General features: G+C 42.0%; 1 protein-coding gene across 6 annotated transcripts in view; it reads right to left on the bottom strand.

The window, feature by feature from the left end:
- The window catches only part of LOC107139301 (signal-regulatory protein beta-1-like), a 120,525-nt gene that overhangs the window by 17,127 nt on the left and 75,619 nt on the right, over positions 1-27,779 (bottom strand). For 2 of the 6 annotated variants that reach the window (XM_048811194.1, XM_015482182.2), the window contains 4 exons: positions 25,865-26,182; positions 25,061-25,393; positions 20,898-21,012; positions 19,663-20,295 (listed from right to left, as the gene is read on the bottom strand). In XM_048811194.1, coding sequence (XP_048667151.1) covers positions 20,900-21,012; positions 25,061-25,393; positions 25,865-26,182 — 764 coding nt within the window. In that variant the 3' untranslated portion in view covers positions 19,663-20,295; positions 20,898-20,899. Of the gene's footprint in view, positions 1-19,662; positions 20,296-20,897; positions 21,013-25,060; positions 25,394-25,864; positions 26,183-27,779 lie in introns of those variants that run through there. The other 4 variants (XM_048811193.1, XM_048811196.1, XM_048811195.1 and 1 more) reach the window with 3 other exon arrangements.

The raw sequence follows: 27,779 nt of genomic DNA on the forward strand, positions 1-27,779 counted from the left end.
TTTTGAGGGGTCACAGAGGAAGCAGACAGTTTCAGAGCCAGGGACGTTCAAGAATTATCATGGGCAGTCCCATGTCTTCAGATAAAGAAATGTATTTAACAATTCTGGAGACAATAATCAATCAGAGAGGAAAACAAGTCAGAAGGACCCAGCTAGCTCAGTTCCTGGAAATGGTTAGCGAGGTGTTCCATGGTTTTGTGAGCAAGACTCACCAGATTTATATACTTGGGAGAGACTAGGTAGAAAATTATATAAAGGCTGCCTCTCTCTCTGCAAGCTGTCTAAAAGTACAGTAGAGAGTTTCAGAAGGTCTGGACCCCTGTAGAATGTGTCTTCTTGGTGATCTAGATCAGGACCAGTGGGCCCCAGGACCTGTTGAAAGGGCTGCAAAGAGCTGTTAGGAGTCTGGGCAGGAGAAATGGCTGGAGGCTGCTTCAAAGTGGTTCTCTCTGTCTGTCTGGGACTGAGGGCAGAGGAAGTTTTCGTGCAGTCTGCAGCTCACAAACCACAGCAAATTGCTTCAGGGCAAAACTTAAAACCAAAAGTTCAGTGTCCTCTGAGCAGGACAGACCCAGCAGCTTAGAGGAGCATCAACAGGCATCAGTCAGATTATTGTGAGGCAGATTCAAAATGGAGAGGAGCAAGATGGACAGGAAGATACAGACAAAAAGGAGTCACAATCTTAGGGGACTCAGTCAGAAGGTGAGGAAAACCTAGAGGAGGATTTTGCTAAATTACGTCTAGCTCTAGCTGGGCCGGCACCCACCATCCGAATTCGGCTGCTCTCCTCTGGGAGAACGGGGTTCAATAATTACTCTGAACTGATGGTCACCATGCTTATGCCCCTACAATGTGGCCTTAGAAGAGCACAGGAACAAAACCAGCATGTCCACGTGTATGCTGCAGTTCCTTTTAAGACTTTAAAGGAGCTCAAAAGCACTTGGGATACCTATGGTCCAAACTCACCTTTTGTGCAAAGCCTCCTTGATTTGTTATGCCACAAGCATTTTTGGTAGCAAAGGCTTGCCTTTCCTGGGGTGATTATCTTTTTTGGTGATCTCACTGGACTGATTATTATACCAAACAGGCTGATAGGAACAGGAGGCAAGGCTTTAATGCCCCTTTGGAGATGTTAACGGGATCTGGGAAATTTGCAGACCTAGAGAGACAATTGAATTATGATCTAGGCATTTATGATCAGATCACTGCATGTGCCAAAAGAGCATGGCTCCAGATATCTTCTTGGGATCAAGCAAAGTTAGATTTTAGCCAGATAAAACAGGGATCAGAAGAACAATTCTCCAACTTTGCAGCGTGCCTATACCAGGCAGCAAACATTTCAATCAGGGATTCAAACGCCTCAGAATTCATAGTTACACAGCCAGCACTTGAAAACTCCAGTAAAGTTCATCAGGATATCCTCTGACCCCATTGAAAGAAAGGTACAGTTTCTGAATTTATTCACCTTTGTGCAGATGTTGGTCCTACACAATCACAAGGTTTTACGCTCCTGAGACTTTAAGCAGGTACTTCAGTGCCAATCTCAGAGATGCCCATCTCAAGGGTGGTGTTTTAATTGTGGTAGGACTGGACATTTGGCACAGGACTGGGAATCACCTTGCAACAGGTCAGAAACCTCTCCCGGTTCTCACAGGTGGCATTATGGAAAAAAAAATCTGCATGCCAAGAGAGGATGGGAACAGATATGGCCACGTTCTGCCTCCATTTCTGACTTCACTTCTGCCTCCTTCAGGGCCACAAAACTGGGGGCAGGCCCTACCCCAGGCCTGAAAAAATATCGGGGCTCTGCAGTATATGCAGGAGAAGGAGTTAGAGTCACGGACCTTGAAGTCATTACAGCCGACCATGGTGGATCTCACTATTACCAGCCATCTCCACCCAGACAGTTTTGTGACCAGCCATGGTAATAGATGTCACACCTCATATGGGACCACAGCAAGTTCCTACTGGAATCCGTGGGCCATTTCCCCAAGGTACCATAGGCCTAATTTGGGGATGAAATAATTTTAAAGAGGAAATTCAAGTAATGCCAGGAGTTATTGATTCAGATTTTAGAGATGAGCTAACAGTCACTGTGAAATCAGAACATGCCATTCGGCTGTCTACTAAAGACGTGGTGGCACAGTTAGTGCTTTTACCTTGTTGTTCTGCAGACAGCCCGCTTAAGACCTCAACTTCTGTGCTCCTAGACAGAGTGTACTGGGCCCATTTAATCCAGGAGGACCACCCCCTACTAGAACTTACAATCAATTATAAAAAATTTTGAGGTGTCCTAGATACTGGGACAGATATATCTGTTTTATCTCGCTGATTTTGACAAAAAAAAAACTGGCCTTACATATTGCACCTGCCAATTTAGAAGGCATAGGACAGATCTCGCAACCTACCCGAGTGCTCAGTATCTTCACTGGGAAGACCAAGATGATAATACTGGAATTTTTAAGCCTTATGTTTTGGACACGTTACCAGTAAATTTATGGGGTAGATATATTTTAAGCAGTTTAGGATTATTATTAGTAACTCCAAATTCTTTCATGTCATTTGAGGGATTTAATTAAGGATCGACTCCTAGGGAAATTAAGAGAAACTTACAGGATGAGTACCTACCTATGACCCAATCTCCTCGATAGACATTAATTAATTAAATTTTTGGTAGGGGCCCAGACATTTTCCCCAACCCAAAATACAGCAAAAAAAAAAAAGTAATTGGCTCACAGAAGACCTAATCTGGGTTAGTCAGTGACCCCTAACAGGGGAAAAATTTAAAATAGTCTATCTGTTAGTTGAGGAAATCAAGTTGGTCATTTAGATCCTAGGCTCAGCCCTTGGAACACACCCATCTTTGTAATTAAGAGAAAAACTCATAATTGGAGATTGTTACAAGACCTTAGATCTATTAATTGGACCATAGAGTCCATGGGAGTGTTACAATCTGGGCTTCTTTATCCTACAGCTATTACTTTAGATTGTTATTTGATAGTAGATCTAAAAGATTGTTTCTTCTCTATACTTTGCACCCAGATGACTATAAAAAGTTTGCCTTTAGTGTCCCAGCAATTAATTGTAAAGAACCAGTTAGAAGATATTTCTGGAAAGTGCTGCCTCAGGAAATGTGTAACAGTCCTACACTGTGTCAAAATTTTGTGGCACAGGCTATCATGCCTGTGAAGGAAAAACTCCCTGATGCATATATTATTCATTTTATGGATGACATACATTTAGCTAATAATTATTCAGATGTACTTTAAAAATTTTTTTCCAGTTAGAGACTTCACGCACAGCAATGAGTTTGTGCATTGCACCTCAGAAGGTGCAAAGGACATCTACTTTTCAATATCTAGGTCATGTGATTGAAGGACATACAATCCGTCCTCAAAACTTACAAATAAGACTCAAGGAGCTGCACACCCTTAAAGATTTTCAAAAATTATTAGGTGATATTAATTGGTTAAGTCCATTTTTAAAGCAAACTACTTCAGATTTAAGTCCTGTATTCCAGATATTACAGGGAGCTCCTTCTCCAACTTCTCCTCGTCAGCTCACAGCAGAGGTGAGAACAGCTTTGAGGAAAGTTGAAATTGCTATTAAAAGTATTCAGCTTAATAGAATTAATACTTAAGAGCCTATATGTTGATATTTCCAACTGCTTAAGCTCCTACGGGGCAATATGGCAAACATTGGGAGTTATTGAGTGGATTCATTTAGCCCACTCTCCTCAAAACTCATTAACCCCTTTTCATGATTTTGTTGCTCAATTAGTGATAAAGAGCAGAACAAGAGTCTTATAGCTAGTTGGATAAGAACCTAATATTATAATCACTCCTTTTTCTGCTCAACAGAATGATTGGCTCTTTCAAACTTCTAATTTTTGGCAAGTAGCTTTTGCTAATTTCCCTGGACAGATAGAGAGTCATTATCCTTGTGATAAAATTATTCAATTTGCATTGGTAATGCCATTCATATCCAAGGATTGTAAGTGTACAATCCATAAATGGTGCACTGATAGTATTCACTGATGACTCAAGCTGAGGTAAAGCAGGTTTTTATAGTCATGCTCATACAAAAGTAATACAAACCTTATATGCTTCTGCCCAATGAGAAGAACTACAAGCTCTCATTTGTGCTTTAAGTCATTTTTCAAATGAGCCCATCAATATTTATTCTGACAGCTTATATGCAGCTGGAGTTACAAAAAACATCGAAACTTCAGTTATTGGGGACACATCATCACAAGAGTTATTCAGTTTGTTCCATTCCTACAAAGGACAATGCAAATGTGAAACCATGTTTTATAGGTCACATAAGGGCCCACACTACTCTTCCAGGGCCTCTGACATCATGCAATGATAAGATTGATAAATTGGTTGCTGTTTGTCAACAAATGCCTTTGTATTACTGTGCACAAGCTTCTTTGCATCATCAAAATGCTTCTAGCCTACATAAAAAATTGAATATAACTAGAGAAAAAACTCGTCAAAGTGTACATCACTGCCTGCAGTGTGTTATACACACTCCATTTTACCATTTGGAGTAAATCCCCATGGATTAAAAGAAAATAAATTATGGCAAATGGATGGAATTCACATTCCTCAATTTGGTAAACAATGTCATGTACATGTAATTGTAGATATTAATTCTAGATTTATCTTTGCTACAGCCTGTGCAAAAGAAAATACTCAACATGAGGAGGAGCTGGGGATATAGCTCAGTTGGTAGAGTGCTTACCTTGCATTCACAAGGCCTGGGTTCAATCCCTAGCACCAAAAAAAGAAAGAAAAGAAAAGAAAAGAAAAAGAAAAAGAAACCAAATTAGGAAGTTACCCTCATGGAAGGACCTGAGGAAATTGATGCTGCAGGCTGCACAAATGATTCAACAACAAGAAAGAGTTAAATCTCTGACAACAATACTTGGTGTAATATTGGCTCTATTGAGCTGTTAGGTAAAACAGAATCAGAGAGAAAATTATTGGACCTATTTTACAGTGCACTAAAGGTGGATCTATTTTACAGATCCACCTTTAGTGTACTCAGCAATGTTGCCTGGAGAATCTATCCCAGTATTTACTAATGACTCATATATGATGGGAAGATTTACAGACACGTATATTACTCCCAACCCTGTAACTGATTTTAATTATTCTGGCTATAGTGCCTAATTACCTTTGTGTTGGTCCCACAATAAATATGCTGGCTGTATCAGTGTCATTTGAGGAAAAGACAGCAATTGGGAGACCTAGACCAACTAATTGTACTGTTGTAGATATTAATTCTAGATTTATCTTTGCTAGAGCCTGTGCAAAAGAAAATACTCAACATGTTATTTCTCATTGTTTACCTGCCTTTGCAGTATTAGGATGTCCTTTTGATTAAAGCTGATAATGCACCAGCTTATGTAAGTTATTGGAGACTCAAAACCTTAGATCAGATCAGTTACTAAAAAGTGATTTTCTCATAACAGACCAGTCATCCCAGCAGAACGTACTTGAATTCTTTATTGTCCTAACCATTCTGTGATAGAAATTGGCACCTTTCCTAAATGGATGGATTGTCTATGTTTCCATAGACATAAGGTGTCTCGATATAGTGGGCATCTTTTGGACTGGTCTCCTAAAATTGACAAAAGGCAGTTACACACGGGTACTGCCATGACTCCTGGAGAATTTGTTAGCAACATCTTGACCTTCAGTGAAGGTGGCATTCAGAAAGAAATCTGGCACTTAATTCTTACATTTTACAGACAAACCTTTACGAGAATTTGTAGGGAGAAACTGTAAGGAAGGTTCTTGTTATGGCTTACAGGCCTGTGTTCAATCTCCTTACATTTAATTACTGGAAATGTAAAAGTTAAAAGAAAAGATGCTAGATATCTTGTAACATGTCATAAATGTAATTTAACTAACTGTATCACCAGATATAATAGAGGGAAGGAAACACTGATACTTCATTAGCCCTCTTTTGTCTTATTGCCAGCTAATATTTCAGAGCTATGGTATGCTGATTCCAGTTTTCAAATATTACAACAAATACACACCCAGCTAGCCAGACCTAAATGTGCATTTGAACTCCTAATAGTGGGAGGTGTTACCTTGGTTTTCTTTATGGCTTCAACAGTCACAGCTTTGGTGGCCATATCTCAAAATATTCAACATGCAAATTTTCTTAATAATTCAGCTCAGAATACTTCCAAGGCTCTTCAGAATCAAATAAATATTGATGAAAGGATTGAGACTGAGCTAAATGCCTTACAGGCTGCTGTCATAAATATTGGTAATGAATTTTCAGCTTTGAAATTCAAGGAAAGACTTAAATGTCACTGTAGCTATAAGTATGTGTGTATTACAGCTGCCAAATTCAATTCTTCCCAGTGGGATTTGGAGAAGATTAAAAACCATTTGTTGGGTATTTGGCAAAATAATAATAACAGCTTGGATCTTTTGGAGCTCCATCATCATATTCAATATATACAAAAAAGTAAGATTGATTTTTCAGATCCTACTTCTTTAGCTGATCAAATACTTAAAGAATTGAATGGCTTTAACCCTGGAAACATTATTAAACATTCTGCATGGATTAGACTCTGTGTCCTCTATTCTGTACCATTGATCTACCGATCTCTTTTGGTGCCAATACCATGCTGTTTTTGTTACTATTGCTCTGTAGTATAGGTTAAGGTCTGGTATAGCAATGCCACCTGCTTCACTCTTCCTGCTAAGGATTGCTTTAGCTATTCTGGGTCTCTTATTTTTCCTAATGAATTTCATGATTGCTTTTTCTACTTCTATGAGCAATGTCATTGGGATTTTGATCAGAATTGCATTAAATCTGTATAGTGCTTTTGGTAGTATGTTCATTTTGATAATAGTAATTCTGCCTATCCAAGAGCAAGGAAGGTATTTCCATCTTCTAAGATCTTCTTTGAGTTTTTTTCTTTAGGGTTTTGTAGTTTTCATTGTATAGATATTTTACCCCTTTCATCAAGTTGATTTTGAAGTATTTTGTTTTATTTTTTCAGTCTATTGTAAATGGGGTAGTTTTCCTAATTTCCCTTTCTGAGGATTTATCACTGATATACAGAAATGCCTTTGATTTATGGGTGTTGATTTTATATTCTGCTACTTTGCTGAATTCTATTACTAGTTCTAGAAGTTCTGGTGAAGCTTTTTGGGTCTGCTAAATTTGGAATCATATCATCAGCCATACTGCTAATTTAATTTCTTCTTTTCCTGTACATATCCCTTTAATTTCTTTTGTCTCTCTGGCAAGTGTTTCAGGAACTATGTTAAATAGAAGTGGTGAAAGAGGGCATCCCTGTCTTGTTCCAGTTTTTAGAGGGAATGCCTTCAATTTTTTTTCCCATTTAGAATGCTGTTGGCCTGGGGCTCAGCGTAGATAGTCTTTACAATGTTGAGATATGTTCCTGTAATCCCTAGTTTTTCCTAGCATTTTGAACATGTAGGGGTGCTGTATTTTGTCAAATACTTTTTTTGCATCTATTGAGATGATCACATAATTCTTATCTTTGAGTGATGTGATGCATTACATTTATTGATTTCTGTATGTTGAACAAACCTTGCATCACTGGGGTGACTCCCACTTGATCATGGTATACTATCTTTTTGATATATTTTTGCATTTAATTTGCCAGAATGTTATTGAGAATTTTTGCATCTATGTTCTTTAGAGATATTGGTCTGAAGTTTTCTTTCTTTGATGTGTCTTGGCCTGGTTTTGGAATCAGGGTAATATTGGCCTCAGAGAGTGAGTTTGGATGTGCTGCCTCTTTTTTTTTATTTCCTAAAATAAATGGAAAAGTATTGCTATTAGTTCTTCTTTAAAGGTCTTTAAAGTTCAAAGTAGCAGGATATAAAATTATTCTTTAAATTCTTTCTTTAAAGTCCTTCTTTAAAAAAAAAAAAAAACCAGGAGTGTAGAGCTACAGAACTCTGCCTTGTATCCATCCAGTTGGTAGGCTTTTCTTTGTTGGTAGGCTTCTGATAGTGTCTTCTTGTTCATCACTTGATATTGATCTTTTTATATTGTGTATTTCCTCCTGATTCAAACTGGGCAAATCATATGACTTAAGAAATTTGTTGATGCCTTCAATATCTTCTATTTATTGGGTTATAAATTTTCAAAATAATTTCTATCTATCTTCTGTATTTCTGTAGTATCTGTTGTGATATTACCTTTTTCATCACATATGCTGTTAATTTGAGTTTTCTCTCTCCTTCTCTTCCTTAGCATAGCTAAGGGTCTGTCTGTTTTATTTATTTTTTTAAAGAACCAAGTTTTGTTTAGTCAATTTTTTCAATTATTTCTTTTGTTTCAATTTCATTGATTTCACTTCTAATTTTAATTATTTCCTGCCATCCACTGCTTTGGGTGTTGATTTGTTCTTCTTTTTCTAGGGCTTTGAGATGTAAAGTGAAGTCATTTATTTCTTGACTTTTTCTTCTTTTAAGGTATGAACTCCATGCAGTGTACTTTCTTTTTAGAACTGTTTTCATAGTGTCCCAGAGATTTCAATATGTCCCGCAGTCCAGCTGGGCAAAATAACTGGGGGGTGACAAGCAACTTGAAGGTTGAAGTGGGAACTGCTTTATTGCGGGGGGAACTCAGGGGGAACTGAGCGGGAACTCAAGGTAGCGGGAACCTAAGGTAGCAGGACCAGCTTTATTGCGGGACAGCAGAGGTATATATAGCTAAGTGATTACATACAGCTTGACTCAATTAGCATCATCTAGATACAGCAATCAGCCAATAAGGAATCCCCACCATCTAAATGGCTCGGAGGCATTGCCTTACAAACCACTCCTCCTGGCAAAGTGCCAGGGTCCATCTTGACTTGATTTGCGGTCCCCAACATCTCCTCCCTTCTGTTTTATTAAACAACAAGTATATGGTTTAGGTTTCATGCCTGTTTTAGGTTGTCCAACACTACATATGGTCCTTACCCATCATTGGATGGTCTGACAAATCATCAGCCTCCTGGCTTAGATTGGTACCATTGTAATTGGATCTTTCCTATCTTTGACTACCAGCCCAACATATTTAGCCATACTTTTGGATAACGACCATAGTGGTTTTTACACAAACACCATAAACAACCTGCCACAAGCAGAAGGAGGAGGATACAAAATGACACAATTCCAAGCCAATGATGACTCCAAGAGAGAAACCCCTGGAGAAATTGTACCACCGATGACACCATCAGCAAAAATACCTTGATACTATTAAGAGTTACAATTTGTTGTCTCAATAGATTCATAATGCATAGAAGTGATACACAGTCCAGGTTGTACAGTTTGTGTGATAGCTATAACAGAAGCTGCAGCAGCAGCAGCAGAAACAGCAACAGCTCTGATGATAGTAGCTGTAATTCTGAAGTCTCATTTGGTTTTTCAGTAATACTGGAAATTCTTCTTTTTTTGTCTTCACTGGCACTGGGAATTAAGGTAGGAATTCTGGCAATGATGGCTAAAGAAAATTGTGTAGCATTCCAGCAAGCACTAAGAAAACAATTTTCTGAACAATTTACATTAACTTGAACAGAATTATTAAATATAATGAAAAGGAAAGGTGAAAGTATACAAACAGATCTGTTAACCTCCTTTTTGTTCACTTATTAAAACAATACCCAATTTAAATTAAACTGTTTAAATCACGTGAATAAAAAATATTTGGATCCATTTTTTCATGAGCGCTCTTCATATATGATATATAGACATATGCACATACAGACATACAACACATAACACAAGTGTGCACACATAACACAATATATACAACACATAACACAAATGTGCACACATAACACAATAGTAAAGGCCTTGTAGCTTTTCACAGGTGAAATCTCCATTGCAATGCCCAAAAACTCCACAGTTGATCAAAAAATAGAACTGATCAGAAAAACATTAACCTAGGTCTGTATGAGCTCAAAAAATAAAATAGAAAAAAGCATCCTGGCTACCACCTGGGTTTGACTCTTCTTTTGTTATCCCATCCTTTTTCTTGTAACTTGCATATGGGTTTGAAGGTATTCCCACAAGTAAGCCTCAAGGTTTTTTACATTTGAAATAGGACTTAATGGTGCTCATTATTCATTAGCCTCCAGGTGTGGGAGAAACATTGTCGCAGATGTAAGGATAGCTAAACTGGAGTTCTGGATATCAGCTGTTATGGATTTGAGCCAAATCATCTTCTTTTTGGTCTGTAGAAATCACTTTAGTTAGTCTCTCTGGAATCCAAATCGGCTGCTGTTCTTCCTGTGGAAACACACAAACAGACCCCCGACTCCAGACAATCACTGGGTCAGGACCTTTCCATTGTCCAGTTAGAATATCCTTCCAAAGTACCTTTGGCATATGTACATTTTTTGGACACATGTGCCTTTCCCCAGCACTAAGCCCTGATGAATCCAAATTTAGAAAGTTTAAAGTAAAAGGGTTATGTTAAGTTTATCTTTGGGGGATTTATATCCCTTCCCAATTCCCTCTTTTTGTTTTAGTAAATACATTTTAATAGTTTGATGGGCTCTTTCAACTATGCCTTGTCCTTGTGGATTATACGGAATACCTGTTATATGAGTAATGCCAAATGATGAGCAAAATTGTTTAAAAGAAGTAGAAGTATATCCAGGGCCATTATCTGTTTTTAACTGTTTTGAAATGCCCACAGTGGCAAAATTTTGTAAAAAATGAGCTATAATATGTTTAGTTTTTTCTCTGGCATGAAGGGAGCCCATCAAAAATCTGGAAGAAGTATCAACTGTAACATCGAAATATTTTAATTTTCCAAATTCTGGCAAATGTGTGACATCCATTTGCCATATATGATTAGATATCAGTCCTCTAAGATTGATTCCAAGATTAACTTGTGGTTAAAAAGGTCACACAATTTTGACATCGTTTTATTATATGTCTAGCTTTTTCCTTTGTTATTTTAAAATGCTTTTGTAAAGGATTAGCATTGACATGGAAGGATTTGTGAAAATTTGTAGCTTCTTCTAGTGTTGAAAAAACATGTATGTCATGTGTAGTTTTATCTGCTAAATCATTGCCCAAACTAAGGGCTCCAGGCAATCCTGTATGTGCCCCGATATATCCTATAAAGAATGGATCTTTTCTGTCCCAGATTAGACTTTGTATAGTGGAAAACAAAGAGAAAACAGTAAAGGAAGGGGAAATCCTACCAGCATCTTCAAGGGAATTTATAGCATTAACTATATATTGACTGTCAGAAAATAAATTAAATACAGAATCTTTAAACATCACAAAAGCTTGTACAACTGAATTAAGCTCTACCTTTTGAGCTGATTGTTCAGGTACTAAAAATGTAAAAGCTTGATCATGGGTAACTACTGCTGCTGTACCATTATTTGACCCATCAGTAAATATTATTGGAGCATTCATGATAGGTGTTTTTCTCGTCATTTTTGGAAAAACTACAGGATGCGAGAACCAAAAAGACAACAAAGGATTAGATGGTAAGTGGTTATCAAATGAACAAATAGATTTGCACATGATTATTGCCCAAGTATTTAACTCATTAGCTAACTCATTAATTTGATCCATAGTATGTGGAGTAATTATTTTATTAGGAGAAATTCCAAACACTCCCTTTGCTGCTTTTATTCCTTTGAGTATTAATTGTCCTACAGCCTCAGGATACGTAGTAAGAATAATGTTAGGAGAATAAGATAAATGTATCCATAGTAATGGACCTTCTTGCCAAAATACTCCTGGAGGAATATTTTTAGTTGGTAATACAATAAATAACAGAGGCAAACTTATATCAATTCTATCCAAATGCATATTTTCCATATATGTTTCAATGAGTTTTAATATCATTCTTGCTTTAGGTGTTAACATGCGGGGTGAATTTGGATCCGATGGACCTTTTAGGATATCAAATAAAGGTCCCAACTCTCCTGTTGGTATGCCTGGATAAGGCCTTATCCAATTTATGTCTCCTAACAATATTTGAAAGTCATTGAGTGTTTTAAGTTGATCTACTCGTATTTGAATTTTTGGTGGGTGGACCATGGATAATAGAACTCCTAAATAATTAATTGGAAAATTTAATCATACTTTATCTATTGCTATCTCTAGATTATAATTTTTAATAAGTTTATAAATGTGGCATAACATTCTAGCAATGTATTTTTATCTTTGTATGCTAATAATACATCGTGCATATAATGAAATACTTGTAGTTCAAGATTTTGATTTCTAAGTGGCTGGATTGCATTAACATAAATTTGACACATAGTAGGGCTATTAGCCATCCCTTGAGGGAGTACTTTCCATTCATATCTCTGATCAGGACCTTCATGATTCACTGCAGGGACAGTACATGCAAAACGTGGACTATCCTCAGGATGAATTGGAATGGAGAAAAAACAATCTTTAATATCTATAACTAAAACATACCAGGTTTTTGGCAAAGCAGACAATTGAGGAATCCTCGATTGAGCAGGTCCCATGATAACCATCTCATTATTAATAGCTCTTAAATCTTGTAATAATCTCCATTTGCCAGATTTCTTTTTAATAACAAAAATGGGAGTATTATGGGGAGATACAGAAGGTTGTATATGTCCCTCCGCTAATTGTTGATTGACCAGGTCATGGGCTGCTTGTATCTTTTCTTTAGTCAGGGGCCACTGAGGATCCCATATTGGCTTTTCTGATTTCCAAGTAATTTTTTTGTCTCAGTGACCCCTTCTGAAAACCCAATCCATGTCTATCTGTTTATTGAACTATTTGTATTGGTGCCAATATACCTTGTCCTTGTTCTCCTAATCCTTTTCCTTTCCTAAAACCTTGTCTAGCCATAATAGTGGGCACATTTGGATTGATATGTGGAATGTTATTTGTTAATATTAATCTCAATTGTCCTAGAACATCTTGTCCCCATAAATTTATAGGAAGATGATCCAATACGTATGGCTGTATAGTTCCTTCACATCCTTCAGGATCCTTCCATTTTAATACCATCACACTTCTATGGGGATTAGTCGCCACTCCTAGGCCTCAAAGCGTTTGAGTGGCTTGTTGTAAAGGCCAATCTTTTGGCCATTCTTGATGAGAGATGATGCTAAGATCTGCACCTGTGTCTAGAAGTCCATTGAAATCATGTCCTTGAATAGTTAACTTTAACATAGAGCGAGAATCCAAATTTAAACAAAGCATAGCCCAATCTATACCTGTGGAGCCAAATCCTTTGGAACCTCTTTCTACAGTATGACTAGAAAATTTGTCATGCATACTGGGTAAAATCAATAACTGTGCAATTCTGTCTCCTGGTGAAATTACTGAGATACCCCTTGGAGAACTAGCTATAATTTTTATCTCACCTTCATAATCGGGATCAATTACCCCAGGACTTATCATAAGTCCTCTTAGAGTAGAAGAACTGCATCCTAATAATAAGCCTACTGTTCCTTGGGGAAGAGGTCTTTTTACCCCTGAGGGAATGATTTGAACTCCCATCTCTGGAGTTAGTACTGCTCTGGCGGAGGCGCAGATGTCCAATCCTGTGCTTCCTCTGGTTTGTCTGATAATGGGAGTTAAAGAATAATGTGTCCTGGGCACTACCCTGATGGTGTTGCTGGGTTCCTTCAATGCCTGCATATTTTTGGTCATGGGCCCCAGGGCATTGGGCCCCCTTGTCCATTTTTTGGCAATGGAGTACCCTCTAGAGTAGTCTGAGAATGGCATTCATAAGCCCAATGTTTCCCTCTACAACATCGTGGGCAAACACCTGGTATTTTTCTTTTTTGATCATAGCCAGTTCTGTTACTTGTTTTAAACCCTCCTCCTATGGGGCAATTCCTTCTAAAATGTCCTGCTTGACCACAATTATAACATGTTTTTGGCCTGGCACCTAAAGCCTGTTGTACTGCAGCTGCCAAGACTTGCCTCTGCATCACTGGTTTATAAATATCTCTACACTATTTAAGTCTTTATATTTGCAAGGTCTAATGGCCTTCCTACACCATCTATTGGGTTGTTCATAGGCTAGTTGTTTTATTAATGGCATCGCTTGTTCTACATCCCCAAAGACTCTGCTTGCTGTTTGTATAAGCCTATCCACAAACTCAGCATAAGGTTCATTAGCTCCTTGTATTTCCTTAGATAATTGACCTAGTAAATCTCCTTGTCCTTGTAAAGTCTTCCATGCCTTAACCATAGTTGAAGCAATTTGTAAGTATATGGCAGGATCATATCCAGCTTATTGCTGCTGACCTTCATGAGGTCCCTCTCCTAGTAACATGTCTAAATTTCTCTGTGGATACCCGGCTGCTGCATTTCACTTGGCAGTCTCCACACACAATTCTTGATTAGCAACTTTCCATAACAAGTATTGTCCTCCATTTAGCACAGCTTTGCACATGTTAGCCCAATCTGCTGGTGTCAAGTTTAAATTTGCAATGGATTCAACCATGCTTACGGTAAAAGGGGCTTGAGGACCATAGGCTGCTACTGCTTCCTTTAACTGCTTTACAGTTTTAAAATCCAAAACCTGGTGATATCGCTGCCCTCCCTCATTCTCAATACAGGGCATGCTAATCTTCGAGGTCCTGTCTCAGGATCCCATCTATCAACTATGGCGGTTGGGGGCCGCCCAACATATGTTGTCTTCGTATACATAGGTGGAGCTGTTGGTTGAATACTTACGCCCTCTGGTGATAGAAAGGTGTTGGTAGCAGCCTCCTGTTGTAACTTTTCCCCTGATAATCCTTCCTCTTCTAAACTTTCTTCCCCTGTCTGACTAGCTCAAGAGTCTTCCTCTTTTACTTGATCTAAGATGTCTTCTCCTTTCTCTACCATAGTCTGAACTGAAGGCTTTGGACTAAGCAAACAAGATCATATCAACGTCCATAATGTTAATGTGCCAGCTGGCAGAGTTCCTGGGCTTTTCTTTTCTATCTTTCTAAAATCTTCACCATGATGGTCCCATTGTGATATTAACAACCCCTCCTTAAAGAATCATGGGCTACATTTTTGTATCGTATCAACGTATGCCCTAACTGTTCTTGGTTTTACTGGGTGCCTCCTTCCTTTAGCAATTTACTTAACACCCTTTTGGTTTGGTTTTTACTAACTTCTGATCCCATGTTTCCGTAACAAAGATAACACACCCCACTAAGATAACTCCAAACAAAACTGAAACACAACGAAACAAAATGGAACAAAACTACATTGTATCAATTTTCCGATTTTCTTGAAATGTCCATCCGTTCTCTCGCCCTATCTGTTCCTCAGGGGCGATCAGCTTTTCTCCCATCCTATTTATTTCTAGGGACAGGCAGCTTAAAACAAAAATGAAACAAGAACACACTGTTTCTTGAAATGGTCACCCATCCTCTTGCCCTATCCTCAGGGATGAGCAGCTTACCTTGTCACTTACTCCAATAAGCATCCTGGAACTCCCCGTACGGGCCACCATTTGCCACAGTCCGGCTGGGCAAAATAACCGGGAGGTGACAAGCAACTTGAAGGTTGAAGCGGGAACTTCTTTATTGCGGGGGAACTCAGCGGGAACTGAGCGGGAACTCAAGGTAGAGGGAACCCAAGGTAGCAGGAACCCAAGGTAGCGGGAGCTGCTTTATTGCGGGACAGCAGAGGTATATATACCTAAGTGATTACACAAAGCTTGACTCAATTAGCATCATCTAGATACAGCAATCAGCCAATAAGGAATCCCCACCATCTAAATGGCTTGGAGGCATTGCCTCACAAACCACTCCTCCTGGCAAACTGCCAGGCACCATCTTGATTGATTTGCGGTCCCCAACAGATATGTTTTGCCTATGTTCTCATTTACCTCTAAGAATTTTTTAATCTGCTCCTTGATTTCTTCTGCAACCCGTTGTTCATTCAGTAGCATATTGTTTAGTCTCCAGGTGTTGGAGTTGTTTTTATTTGTTATTTTGTCATTGATTTCCAACTTCATTCCATTATGATCTGATAAATTGCAGGGTAGTATTTGTACTTTTTTGTATTTTCTAAAAGTTGCTTTGTGGCATATTATGTGGTCTATTTTAGAGAAGTATTCATGTGCTGCTGAGAAGAAAGTGTATCCGTTTGATGCAGGTTGAAATATTCTATATAGGTCAATAGTGTCAAAGTTATTAATTGTACTATTGATATCTATAGTTCCTTACTCAACTTTTGTTTGGAAGATCTATTCAGTGGTGAGAGAGGAGTCTTAAAGTCACCCATTGTTGTTTTTTGTTTTCTCTTCATGGAATATTTTTTGAAGGATATTTTGTGTTGTGGTCAATTTGACTCTTGAACTTGAGAAGAATTTGTTTAATTAACACATCTGCTCCATTGTTTGGGACACACATAGTTATGATTATTATGTCTTGCTGGTGTATGTTCCCTTGAGCAGTATGTGATGTCCATATTTATCCCTTTGGATTAATGTTTGCTCAAAGTCTACTGTATGTGATTAGAAATTGGACACCCCTGCTTACTTCAGCAGTCCTTGTGAGTGGTATGATTTTTCCCAACATTTCACCTTCAGTCTATGTATGTAATTTCCTATCACATGAGTCTCCTGAAGCCAGCATATTGTTAGGTCTTTTGTTTAAATCCAATCTGCTAGTCTAAGTCTTTTGATTGGTGAGTTTAAGCCATTAACATTCAGGGTTATTATTGAGACGTGGTTTGTATTCCCAGCCATGTTTGCTTATTTTTTGTTATTTAACTTGACTTGATTTTCTTCTTTGATTATTTTTTCCTTTTAGGGTACTACATACCTCTGCTGATTTTCATTGTTTTTTTTGTTTTCTCTTCATGGAATATTTTTGAAGGATATTTTGTAGTGCCGGATTTCTAGCTACAAATTCTTTTATTTTTTGTTTATCACAGAGGTTTTTATTCAATCATCAACTCTTAAGCTTAATTTTGCTGGAAACAAGATTTTTGGTTGGCATCCATTTTCTGTCAGAGTTTGATAAATGTTGTTCCAAAATCTTCTAGCTCTCAGGGTCTGGGTTGAAAAATCTGCAGTTACCCTAATTGGTTTTTCCCTATGGGTAAACTGATTCCATTCTCTGGAGGCTTTTAAAATTCTCTCGTTATTCTGTATGATGGTCGTTTTTATTATAATGTGTGTTGGTGTGAATCTGTTGTGATTTTGTACATTTGGCATCCTTGAATTTGGATTTCCAATTCATTCTTTATGTTTGAAATTTTTTGGATATTATTTCATTGAATAGATGGTTCATTCCTTTGTTTTGGACCTCTATATCTTCCTCTAGCCCCAAAACCCTTTAATTTGGTCTTTTTTATGTTATCTCATATTTTTTGAATATTCTGTTTGTGGTATTTTCCCTGTATCCCTGTGTAGTCTACATTCTTTTTAAGATTATATATTTTGTCTTCATTGTCTGATGTTCTATCCTCCAAGTGGTCTACTGTGATTGGTGATGTTTTCATTTGAGTTTTTAATTTGATTTATTGTTTCCTCCATTTCAAGGATTTCTTTGGGGTGTTTTGTTTTGTTTTAGAAGCTCTATTTCCCTGTTGAGGTGATCTTTTGCTTCCTGTATTTCTTTTTGTAGCTCCTTGTTGAAGTGATCTTTCATATTTGCTCTCTTATATCTTCCTTGAGTTCATAGAACATTTTAACCATGTACATTCTGAACTCCTTCTCTGTCTTTTCTTCTGCTGTGGCTGCCAATGATACTAATAATGTGGTGTCTTGATTTGTTTGGGGCACTTTCTTTTCTTGTTTTTTCATGTTGTTCATGTGTCTTCACTTACAGCTCTGTGGGTCCAGAGTGCTATTGTTTTTACCTTATAGGTTTGAGGCACTCTTGTAGGGTTCCAAGACCTATCCTTTGTGGGAAAGGACAATGTTAACAGATCCCAATATCAACAACATACCACCAATGAACAAGTTGTTGTTATTAAGACGTTTACAGCTTGGTCTAAATGTACAGAAATGTTGGATGAAATTTTATATATAATGCAATCAGTAGTTTTATAAAAAGGTTTACAGTTTCTGACTGTGGACCATGAGCTGGGGGTGGGGCATAGGATGATATGCTGAGGAGATAGGATGTGAGGATATAGAGTTAATATATCTTAGGAAGTGTGAAAGAGAAATGTAATGAAGTGGATTAGTAGCAAGAGAATAGACAGGAAGTAATTTAGGGTAAACAAGTACATGGGAAAGACAGTAGAATACATAAAACAAACACACATATATTTAGAAAAATATAGGATGTTAAAATCTTAAAATTTGGAAGGGGAAGGAAAAAAAGTGGGGGGTGGGCACATACAACACTTCTAAATTATATTATTCAGATGACCAAGTCCTAAAAATTCTATTTCATGCAAAGTTCTTATTTTTACATATGTTGAGGATGTGAGGATGAGAAGATAGAAAGGTAGACTAAAAGGAGAAAAAAAAAATACTTGAAGGAAGAAACCAGGATTGTTGCTAGTTTTAAAGATCCATATCTTTCCTGCTTCTCTTGTCATCCAATAGGTGGGGTCATCTGTTGTAAGCTGGTGTCTCTTCTCTCAGAATGGTGGAGATTACCAGGGAGGGAAGGCTGGTCCTAGTGCAGGGTGACTGGAAGCAGGGAGTGGCACCTGACAGTCCCTGCGGAGACTGCACCCCACATGTCTCTTTTTGGGACTGCTCAGATGACTTGAGCCCTGGTACTATCTCCCTCTCTTGCTTGGAGATTTCCCAGTTCATGGTCTCTCTGTTAGGCTCCAAACTTTAGCCCTGTCTTTCTCTTCCTTAGCAGTTTCTCTTCCAATCGAGGAACTTCTCACATGGGGTACTCCCACGAGCGGTGGCCTGGTCACACTGTGCACCTGGGTTGGGCAGCTACTTTGTTGAGTTACCATCACTGGGGAAAGGGGAAGTTGGAAACCTGGTACCTGGCTGTGGGAGATCCAACCTGGGAGCTGCCCCACCTAATATGGCAAGAATCTTGAGCCAAGATGGAGGCAGTCTGGTTCCAGCACAGGGGTGTCTGGTGAGGTGGGGCGAGCCAGGCAATGGCTTGTGCTGTGTCTAGGTAGGAGAGGAGTGACCTGTGTTGGAGCAGATCAAAATCTGGGAGATCTGCAGATGTATTGATAGGTGATTCTCCTAAGACGTTCAAGCCCTGAATTGGCTAGAACTTCAGACTTTGGGTGTGGGGAGCCAGGAGTCCTGCTCGAATGCTGGGCATCCTGCTTCAACACTGAGCCCCAGAGCCCTGTGCAGGGTCACAGCACTGATGATTTCTCTGGAGAGCAGCTGCTTAGGGGTCTTCTAACACTCTCAGAGATGCAGTATTCGGACTAGGTGAGATCTGGATCACAGAGCAACACAGAATGCTGCCTCCTTCTGGCCCACCATCTTCCTCCTGTTCTGTTTTCCATTTTTCAGACTGCTCTATTTCTAGTCTTCAGAAAAAGAGTTAGCTGGGCCATGGATCTGCTCCTATCAGCTGTGGGCTGCTACCCAAAGAGCCAGGCCCTGGCAGCAGGGGAGACCCACCAGGGAGCCTGGGGCTTGAAATGGGACTGGGGCTGAAGCTCTGGGTGAAGTTGTTGGGCAGCCTCTGACCCCTGGCCTCTGAGGGAGGCTTTTCAAGATCATTATTTTTCATGGTCAGTATGGAGATGGCTTCCCAGACTTTCAGTTTGGACGGTGACTTTTACAATCCTGCATGGAGATCAATGACTGCCTTTCTCCTGGACAATACTGATGTTCATAAGTGCTAAGGTAGAAAATCACTCAGGTGAAGGAGAACCTTTTTTCCCCGGGTTTGAAGCATAGGACACTTAGGTAAAGAGGACACAGAATAATTTTTCTTATGAAACAAGAATGAGTTTCCTTTGAGGAGCTCAACAAGGCTGGAGAGGAGGGGTTGGCAGGCAAAAAAAAGAATGACGCTTGAGAGTGAGAACTTTGGGTCTTGATGGCCAAGCCCAAGGCAATGTGGAAAGCCATCCTGACGTGTTTGGATGGGACTTCCTTGTCATATTCTGGGGAGGGGTCATGAGTTGCTGTCCAGAGGCAGGTCCCAAGGCCATGCTCAGAACCATGAGTGCAGACTCAGCCATGGGACATCAAGGGTTGGGCAGAGGAACATCAGTGGCCTGTGGGCTGGCAGTTGTCCTGGGAGGAGGCATTTGGAACAGCATCTACAGAGGCATCTCCACAGATACTTCACTTAGGATGAGCATCATGGTGCAGTAAGAAGGTGGCAGAAACTGAGAGTCCCAGGCAGCCTGAATGAGGAAGGATCTGTGGGAAAGATGTCCACATTCAATTATCTGCTCACCATTCATGAGAGTTTCCTGAGATCAGTGATGTACTCAGATGACTTTCCTGAGACACTTGTCTTAAGTAAACCAAAACCCAAGATAGGACTCTTACCTCAGCCTCTCCCAATTCCTGACTCCTTTTCCCTTTCCTTACAATGAAAGTCATAAGGAGAGCAGCCTTGAGAGCAGCCCATCTAGAACTTCTCAACATTGCTCCACATGGTAGAACCTTCCTGTCCATGGAGGCCCAGCAGTTGACTATTGGACTAATCTAGGGGTGGTCTCCAAGGGCCACACCTAATCTGCTGACCCTCATTGCACCATTTCAGCTCATCCTCTCTGGAGCCCTTAGGACTCAGTGGACATCCACTGCCAACGTTTACCTCCTCATCTCCTGCACACCCCCCACAATTCCTGGAGCTGGGAACCCCACAGAGTTTCCTGAGATCCTGAGGGTGCTGAGGGGTGTGTGCCTGGTTCTCTAGACCCACTGACTCTGCAGCTGGGCACAGGTGGGCTGCACTCCCCCTGGCCCTGCCCCCTCTGCAGCAGGCTTTTCTCCACCCTCCCCTGGGTTCTTACAGTCAGGACTTCTGCTTCCTGTGGACGTAGAGGGCAGAGACACTGACTCCTAGAAGGATCTTGGGGCCAAGGAACAGGCCTATGAGGTATGAAGCAAGAGTAGACTTCGCTGCTCCTGAAAATCAAGGGAAATGGGGGAGACATTAGAAGGACTCCTACATGTCTATTCCCAGGAGCCTGCACTTGCCCCAGGTGAGGCTACCTGGGCCCAACAAAATTGTGAAGCTTGAGCTCACACACCCTGTCCTGGCTGCCCTGGTCAAGCCTGGGGCTGAAGCCTGGTCAAGAGGCTCCTTATTCCCATCCACCCAGCCTCAGGTCCCAGAGTGTCCTCCTTGAGGGAAGGTAAAAACATGAGCTCCATGCACACTGCCCACCTGCCATGGAGATTCCTACTTGACCCTCACCATCTCATGGAGAGCCATCACCATCTCCTCCTGTTATGGAGACTGAGGCCTGGGGAGTTTAGGGAGAGTCATGGCTTAGAGGACTCCAAACCCAGAGAAGCTCCTCTCTGGAGTCCTATAGGGTGAAACCTAAGATCATGTTTTTTGTGCTAAAACAATGTCCAGTGTCTTCATGCCAGGAAAACTATTTTCAATGGGGCATGCACATGGAGGGTGGGCCATTTCATGGTGACAGAGGAGAGCCAGGTTGCCTGTTCAGTACCATGTGTAGGTGAATGACCCTGTGCCTCAGGACCTCGGGGAGCCTGCTAAGAAGGTGTAAGATGAACTAATAAAATTTCTGTCTGAAAAACACTTTCATGGGTCAAGAAAATGTTTCTCCTATGTGTGAGGGACCAAAATCTCCAAAGAGCAGACCACCCCTCCAGTGCTGTGTCACCTGAAGTCTTTCTGTTGGACACACAAAGCCATCTCCAGAGAAGCAGACCTGTGGAGACTTTTCTTTGTCACTAGGGGCCATTTTCCTCTAACAACAATTGAAATTTTTTTGTAACTAAAGAAATGCTGCCGGGTCCATAGGAAGGAGTGGACACTGCTATCCTGCTGGGGGCCATGGTTCTCAGCTGAGTGGTGCTCTGGGACTCCCCCTCAGTGGAGGAGAGCTGCACTGCCTGCCCCTCCTCCCTCTAGAAGGCACCAGCATCAGAGCCTGGCTGAGCAGGGAGTGGAAGGCCCCGCCCCTCTCCTCCAGTGAGAGCAGCTCTGGGCTCCTCTGGCTTCTGTGGGGGCAGCTGAGATGCTGCTTCTTCTCTCCTCAGGTGGGAGGGACGCTGATGTGTGTGCTGAGAACATTCCAGGAAGCTCCCTGATCCCCTATGTCCATCACAGAGGGCACTTCCTATGGAAAGCCAGCTCCAGGAGTGGTCTGGGAATCAGACTCTACCCTGTGAATTTGAACCTGGGACTCATCAGCTGGCTGGTAACATGGCCCCAGTGCTGGAGGTCAGTGGCACCTGGGCAGGCACTGGCCTGTGATGAGGTGCCCTTGTTCACTCTTTCACCAGAAATGAAGTGGTTTAACCTCAAGAAGGGAGTTCTCTTGGCATCTGGTGCTCGAACATAAGTTAGGAAATGGTTGCTATTAGGCTCTGGCATTGGAGGGCTATTTCTGGGCATCAGTCCCTCTGGGGAAAGACAATGAGAAGCTAAACGTGAGAAGCTAAAGCTGACCACAGTCACAGCAGGAGGGCTGCCAATCAACTCTGCTGCAAAGACATCCAGTGCCATCTTCCACATCCCATCCCAACAAAAATGCTTCTCCTGCATCATGTAATCCTCGCTGCCTCCCAGAAAGGAGAAGTGCTGTGGTTCCAGAGAGAATCTGGGATGCTCACAGGCACATGTCCCATGGGCTGGCCCTCAGGATGCAGTTTTCATGCTGGTGTCCAGGTGTGTCACAGGAAGCTGAGAGAGTCTTAGATCAATAACTGAAGCCTACTCCCACAGAAGCAATAAAAGAAGATCCAGATGAAACCCAAGCAAGCAGAATAAGGGAAATAATAAAGAAAAGAGTCAAAATTCAATAAAATGGAACACAGAGAAGTAATAGAGAAGATCATTGAAACACAAAGTTGGTAACTTTAAAAGATCAATAAAATTGAAAATGCTCTTACACTGATGATGATGATGATGATGATGATGATGATGAGAGAAAGGACACACCAACATCAAGACTAAACACGGTACTGGGTGTATTTGTAGAAATTCTGCAGATTTTAGACTGAAATCTGCAGTTATAAAGTTGACACTATTCACAAAATAGACTAAAACTGCTTCAAGAAACTCAAGGTACCCCAATGCACCCAAAATGAAATCTAGCACACGAATGGTCTTTAACTGCTAAGGAAAGACATAATTTTTAAATCTTGGGGAAAGGCTTCCTAATGCCCAGGTGGTTTTGTAAGGAGATTGTACCATGCACTGAAAGATGAATTAAAACCAATGTTGGTGCAGACAAAAGAGCAATAAAAGGAATTTTGAAAAATTTGAATATATACTCCAATTATTTTTTATGATTAGAGAAAACTATCATTATTTTTATTAACTGCAACAAAGCTGTTGGATTGGTAGAAGAATGTCCTTCATCATTCCACCATTCCAGCTGTGGACTTCACTGGCACTGCTGTTGGCCCTGACCCCAATGACTTTAGATTTGCCTAGAGTAGTTTAGATAGTTTCCACAAGTCAGGGCAGGAAGTCATCAGCAACAATCCCATTGGTCTCCAGGGCTGTCCTAGTTTCCCTTTCTGTAAACTCCTAACACACAGGTAGTTGGAGCATCAAAGGAGAATATACACAAGCAGAAATTTACATTTTGTGATGAGGTTTTGAGGATTGTCACTTCAGTAGCTCTGTGACCACAAATCAGGAGGAAATTGACCCCTGTGGAGACCACTCAATGTTACTTAGGGGCCTGCTCCAAAGAGTCTCCACCTCCTCAGGGAATCCTTTCCAGATTTCACCTGGTAGGTACCAGCATTTGTCAAGTGAGGCTACAGATGTGTGGGAAAATTCCAATATTGAATGAAGGCTGGAGAGACTCTGAGGAAAAAGAACAAAGCAACTGATAGGTGGATAGACAAAAGGCGGACAGTAGGACAGGACACTCCCCCTCCCTCTCTTTCTTCGTTAATGTCTGTTTATGTCAGAAGATCCGTGGAGACATGGACCAAGTTCTTGACAGTGGAGACTCTAGAGGTAAGGAGTGGGGGATGGAGGGGAATTTAAGGTTATAATACATATTTATAGACTTGTGAATTATTCTGTAATGGATAGGAATACTAAAATTAGGACTAAAAAAATTAAAACAAAAAGATACAAGACAGAAAAGTCCCATTCACCTGGACTGGAGACCCCCCAGGGAGATATGTTTTTCATTTTGGTCCTGGAGGTTGAACCCAGTGGTGCTGATCCACACAACCTCCTCCCCAGCCCTTTTTAATATTGATTTAGAGACAGGGCCTCGAGGGGTTGCTCAGGGCCTCACTAAGTTGCAGGTGCTGACCTGGAATTTACCTCCCTCTTGCCTCAGCCTTCTGAGCTGCTCAGATTAGACACTGACCCTCGCCAGAGAAGTGTCTGTACCCTGCTCCTTCTGGGGGGAGTTAAAATAATTAGCCTTCAGGAGGTGGCTGGCTGCGTACCACCTTGCAGGTGACCACCACGTTCCCAGTCTGCACACAGGAGTTCACCAGGAGCCCACTAATGTGGTTACAGGCCGCATCCTTGTTCTCTGTGGTGACTGAGGCAGTTTCCATCTTGGACATGAGTCCATTCTCCAGTCAGGTCACTTGAAGATCAGGAGGTAGAACTACATTCCCTGTCAGGTGATAGTTACCTGGTTCCATCACTGTGTATTTTGGGTGGACCCTCAATGTGGGTGGAAAGAGAGAAACAGAAAGAGGGCCATGAGGATATGACAAGTGTCAGGTGAAGAAGGCAAGTGACAGCTGCCAGGACAGGCCCATCCCCCATCCTGCCTTCCTCCTTAGTGTCCCCGTTTGAAGGCCCCATGAGATGTGTGCCCAACCCAACAGAGGAGACCCTCAGAGTGTGGGTGTGGGGAGCTGACTAAGACGCGGCTGTTCCCAGGCTCTGGGTGCCCTGGGGGAAGGAGGGGTCACTGCTCTCACATCAGAACACACAGAGTCAAGATGAAGTATAAAAGCATCCAGTCAGCTGGAATGGAGGCCTCACCGGGGGTGTTGTCCAGGCCTTGCTCCCTGGGGCCAGCAAAGACCTTCAGGGTGTAGTTCATGGTGGTGGCTGGCTGCCCGTCATGCTCCACCCAGCAGGTGAACGTCACGTCCTCCCTGTGCACAGAGGAGTTGACCAGCAGCCAGCTCGTCAGGTTGAAGGTCCCGTCTTTGTTCTCTGAGCGGGTTGAGGCCATCTCTGTCCTGGACACATTTCCATTCTCCACCCAGGTCACCTGTAGGCTCTGGGGGTAGAAGTGCTTCACCTGGCAAGTGACGTTCACCAGGTTCCCTGCCATGGTGGGCTGTGGGGTGACCTCCAGGGTGGGCGGAACTGAAACAGCACAGGCAGAAGCTGTGACCTTATGGCACAGATGCTGAGCTCCTCCCAGCAGGGCAGGGGCCTCCCTCGGGACAGGGCCAGGCATGCAGAGGGGCTCAGACACTGAGGGTTTGCACGGGAGTGAATCACTAACCACAGGGCTTGCCACACACAGGTGCCAAGTGACCAGCAGCTCCCCTGAGGGTAAAGTGAGTGAGGCTGACAGGCTGCCTGCAACAAGTGAGCAAATAGATGAAACACCCAGCACATTAAGGCTCAGCTCTTCCCAGAGGAGGAGCTGATGTTCAATGAAATGAAGCCACCAGCACATGCTGGCCACAGGTCAGGAGTCCACATGTGATGGCAGGGGAAAGCACTGCTGGGACCTAGAGCCTAAGCCACTGAGTTCCTGGAGGAAAGGCCCCTGGGGAGAAACAGGCTGGATGGACAGTGTGTGCTGAGGTGGGGATCAGGGTTCTGTACCTCGGATGGTGTCAGATAAGTTGGCAGTCCCACGAAGAGGGCTCCCCTGTAGGGTGACGTGGGCCACCTCACAAATGACCTGAGAGTGGACATCACCTGGGGCCAGGGTCACCTGGGCTGTGCTGGACACATTGAAGGACACACTTTCTCCCGTGGGGTGCACGCTGGTCTGGGTGTGCGAGAGCTCATTCCCATTTTTGAACCACTTAAGGGTGATGTTTCGGGGGGAGAAGCCATGGGACTTGCAGGTGAAGCTCACCATCTGCCCAGGTGTGGCCCTCGTCGCTGGACCCGACACCATGGGGGTAGAAGGTCTGGCTGTGAAGGGGATTGACAGACAAGTGAGGTGATTGGGAGACCCCTTCTGAGCACAGCAACTGACGATGTTAAGAATCATCCCCGATGTTATTGTTGGTGTTATCATTATTATTTTCTGTGCTAGGAATTGGCCCCAGGTACCTTCTAAGCACATGCTCTGTCACTGGGCTACACCCAAAATGACAAGACAAGATTTTTTAATGCTCCTAATAAAGTGTTCTGGGTGCTGAGCTGATTCCTGTGTGGTGTCCCTACCCTCATGTCCCTGGGCAAAAGACAGTCCAGGAGCTGCTCCAGCCCTGAGGTCAGAGCCTTCCTCTCAGCACCAGGACACTGCTGCCAACATGGGCCCAGGGAGGACCCCACAGCCCTGTCTCACTTTTTGTTAACAACCTTTTCCTGCTGGCCTGCCTGATGCTTGACACCAAGGGGAGTCATATTTAGAAACAAATGCAGGGGACAAACAGTACCAGGACACTAAAATGAACATAGAAGCCAGCTCTCCATGCTGAGAAACATTCCTCATCTGTGGGATGGGGTGGGTGGCAAGTCTCCTCCCAGGCCACACTGAGCACAGGTGGCTGTGGGTCACACAGAGCTGCCCCTGGAATCTCAGCAAATGGTCGGGCATGTTGCCCAGAGACTGGGGAGGCTGAGGCTGGAGGATTGTATTTTAAATCAGACTGGGAAACATATGAGAACCTTCCTCAAAATAAGAAATAAAAAGGGCTGAGGATGTAGCTCAGACTTAAAATGCCCCTGGTTTCAATCCTTTTCAAAGCAAAAACAAAACAAAAAAAACAAGCCCAGGTCCCTCCTTATACCAGGCTTTGTTCTGTGCAGGGCTGGTTCACAGCTGGTTCTGAAATCAGCTGTTAGGATGGCCTTAGGCCTGAGCCTAAGCAACTCCATTTTAAAAACTCCAGTTTGAAACCTGCAGTCTCACCAGGCACACCCACAGAGCCCTCCAGGATGGCCTCAAACAAGTTACTTCCCCTCACCCTGATAAACAGAGTGAAGCCCCTGGCAGGCTGTCCTGGCCTGGTTAAGAGGGAAAGGTGAGAAGATCAGGGTGGAGACCACCAGACCAGATGTTTCTGACCCCAGGGTAAATGTCACTGAGAAATCTGGTGGAAGCTGATAAGGATTGAAAGGGGGGTCAAAAGCCCCAAAATTTAGTATCAATGATAGAGCAAATGAACAGGGATTCAGCAGCCGAAACAAGGATGCACTCGAGCTGGAGAGCCTGATGAGGACCTGACATCCCTTCACTTGTCATCCTTCCTGAGCCTCTGCATGTTCCTCACCGCTCTCAAACTCTATGGCCTCTTCTGGACCTTGGTGAGAGCAGCAACTCCTCCCTACAACGCCCTCCTCAACCAGTCGTCCATTCCCCGCCAGGAAAAGCCTGCCTTGGTTCCCGACCTGATCACCGCCGTCTGAGTGAGTGTGCGTCTGCTGGACGTGAAGCCTAAGGCTTGAGACTTTTGAACTTAGGATGCAGAGGGAATATCTGTCATTAGCCTGTCATGATTAAGTGTGTTTTGCAGTGCTTAGAATTAATCTAAAATTGTTTGCTGTGAATTGATTTTGTCTA

This window comes from Marmota marmota, unplaced genomic scaffold (genome assembly GCF_001458135.2).
Source record: "Marmota marmota marmota unplaced genomic scaffold, marMar, whole genome shotgun sequence".
NCBI lineage: Eukaryota > Metazoa > Chordata > Mammalia > Rodentia > Sciuridae > Marmota > Marmota marmota.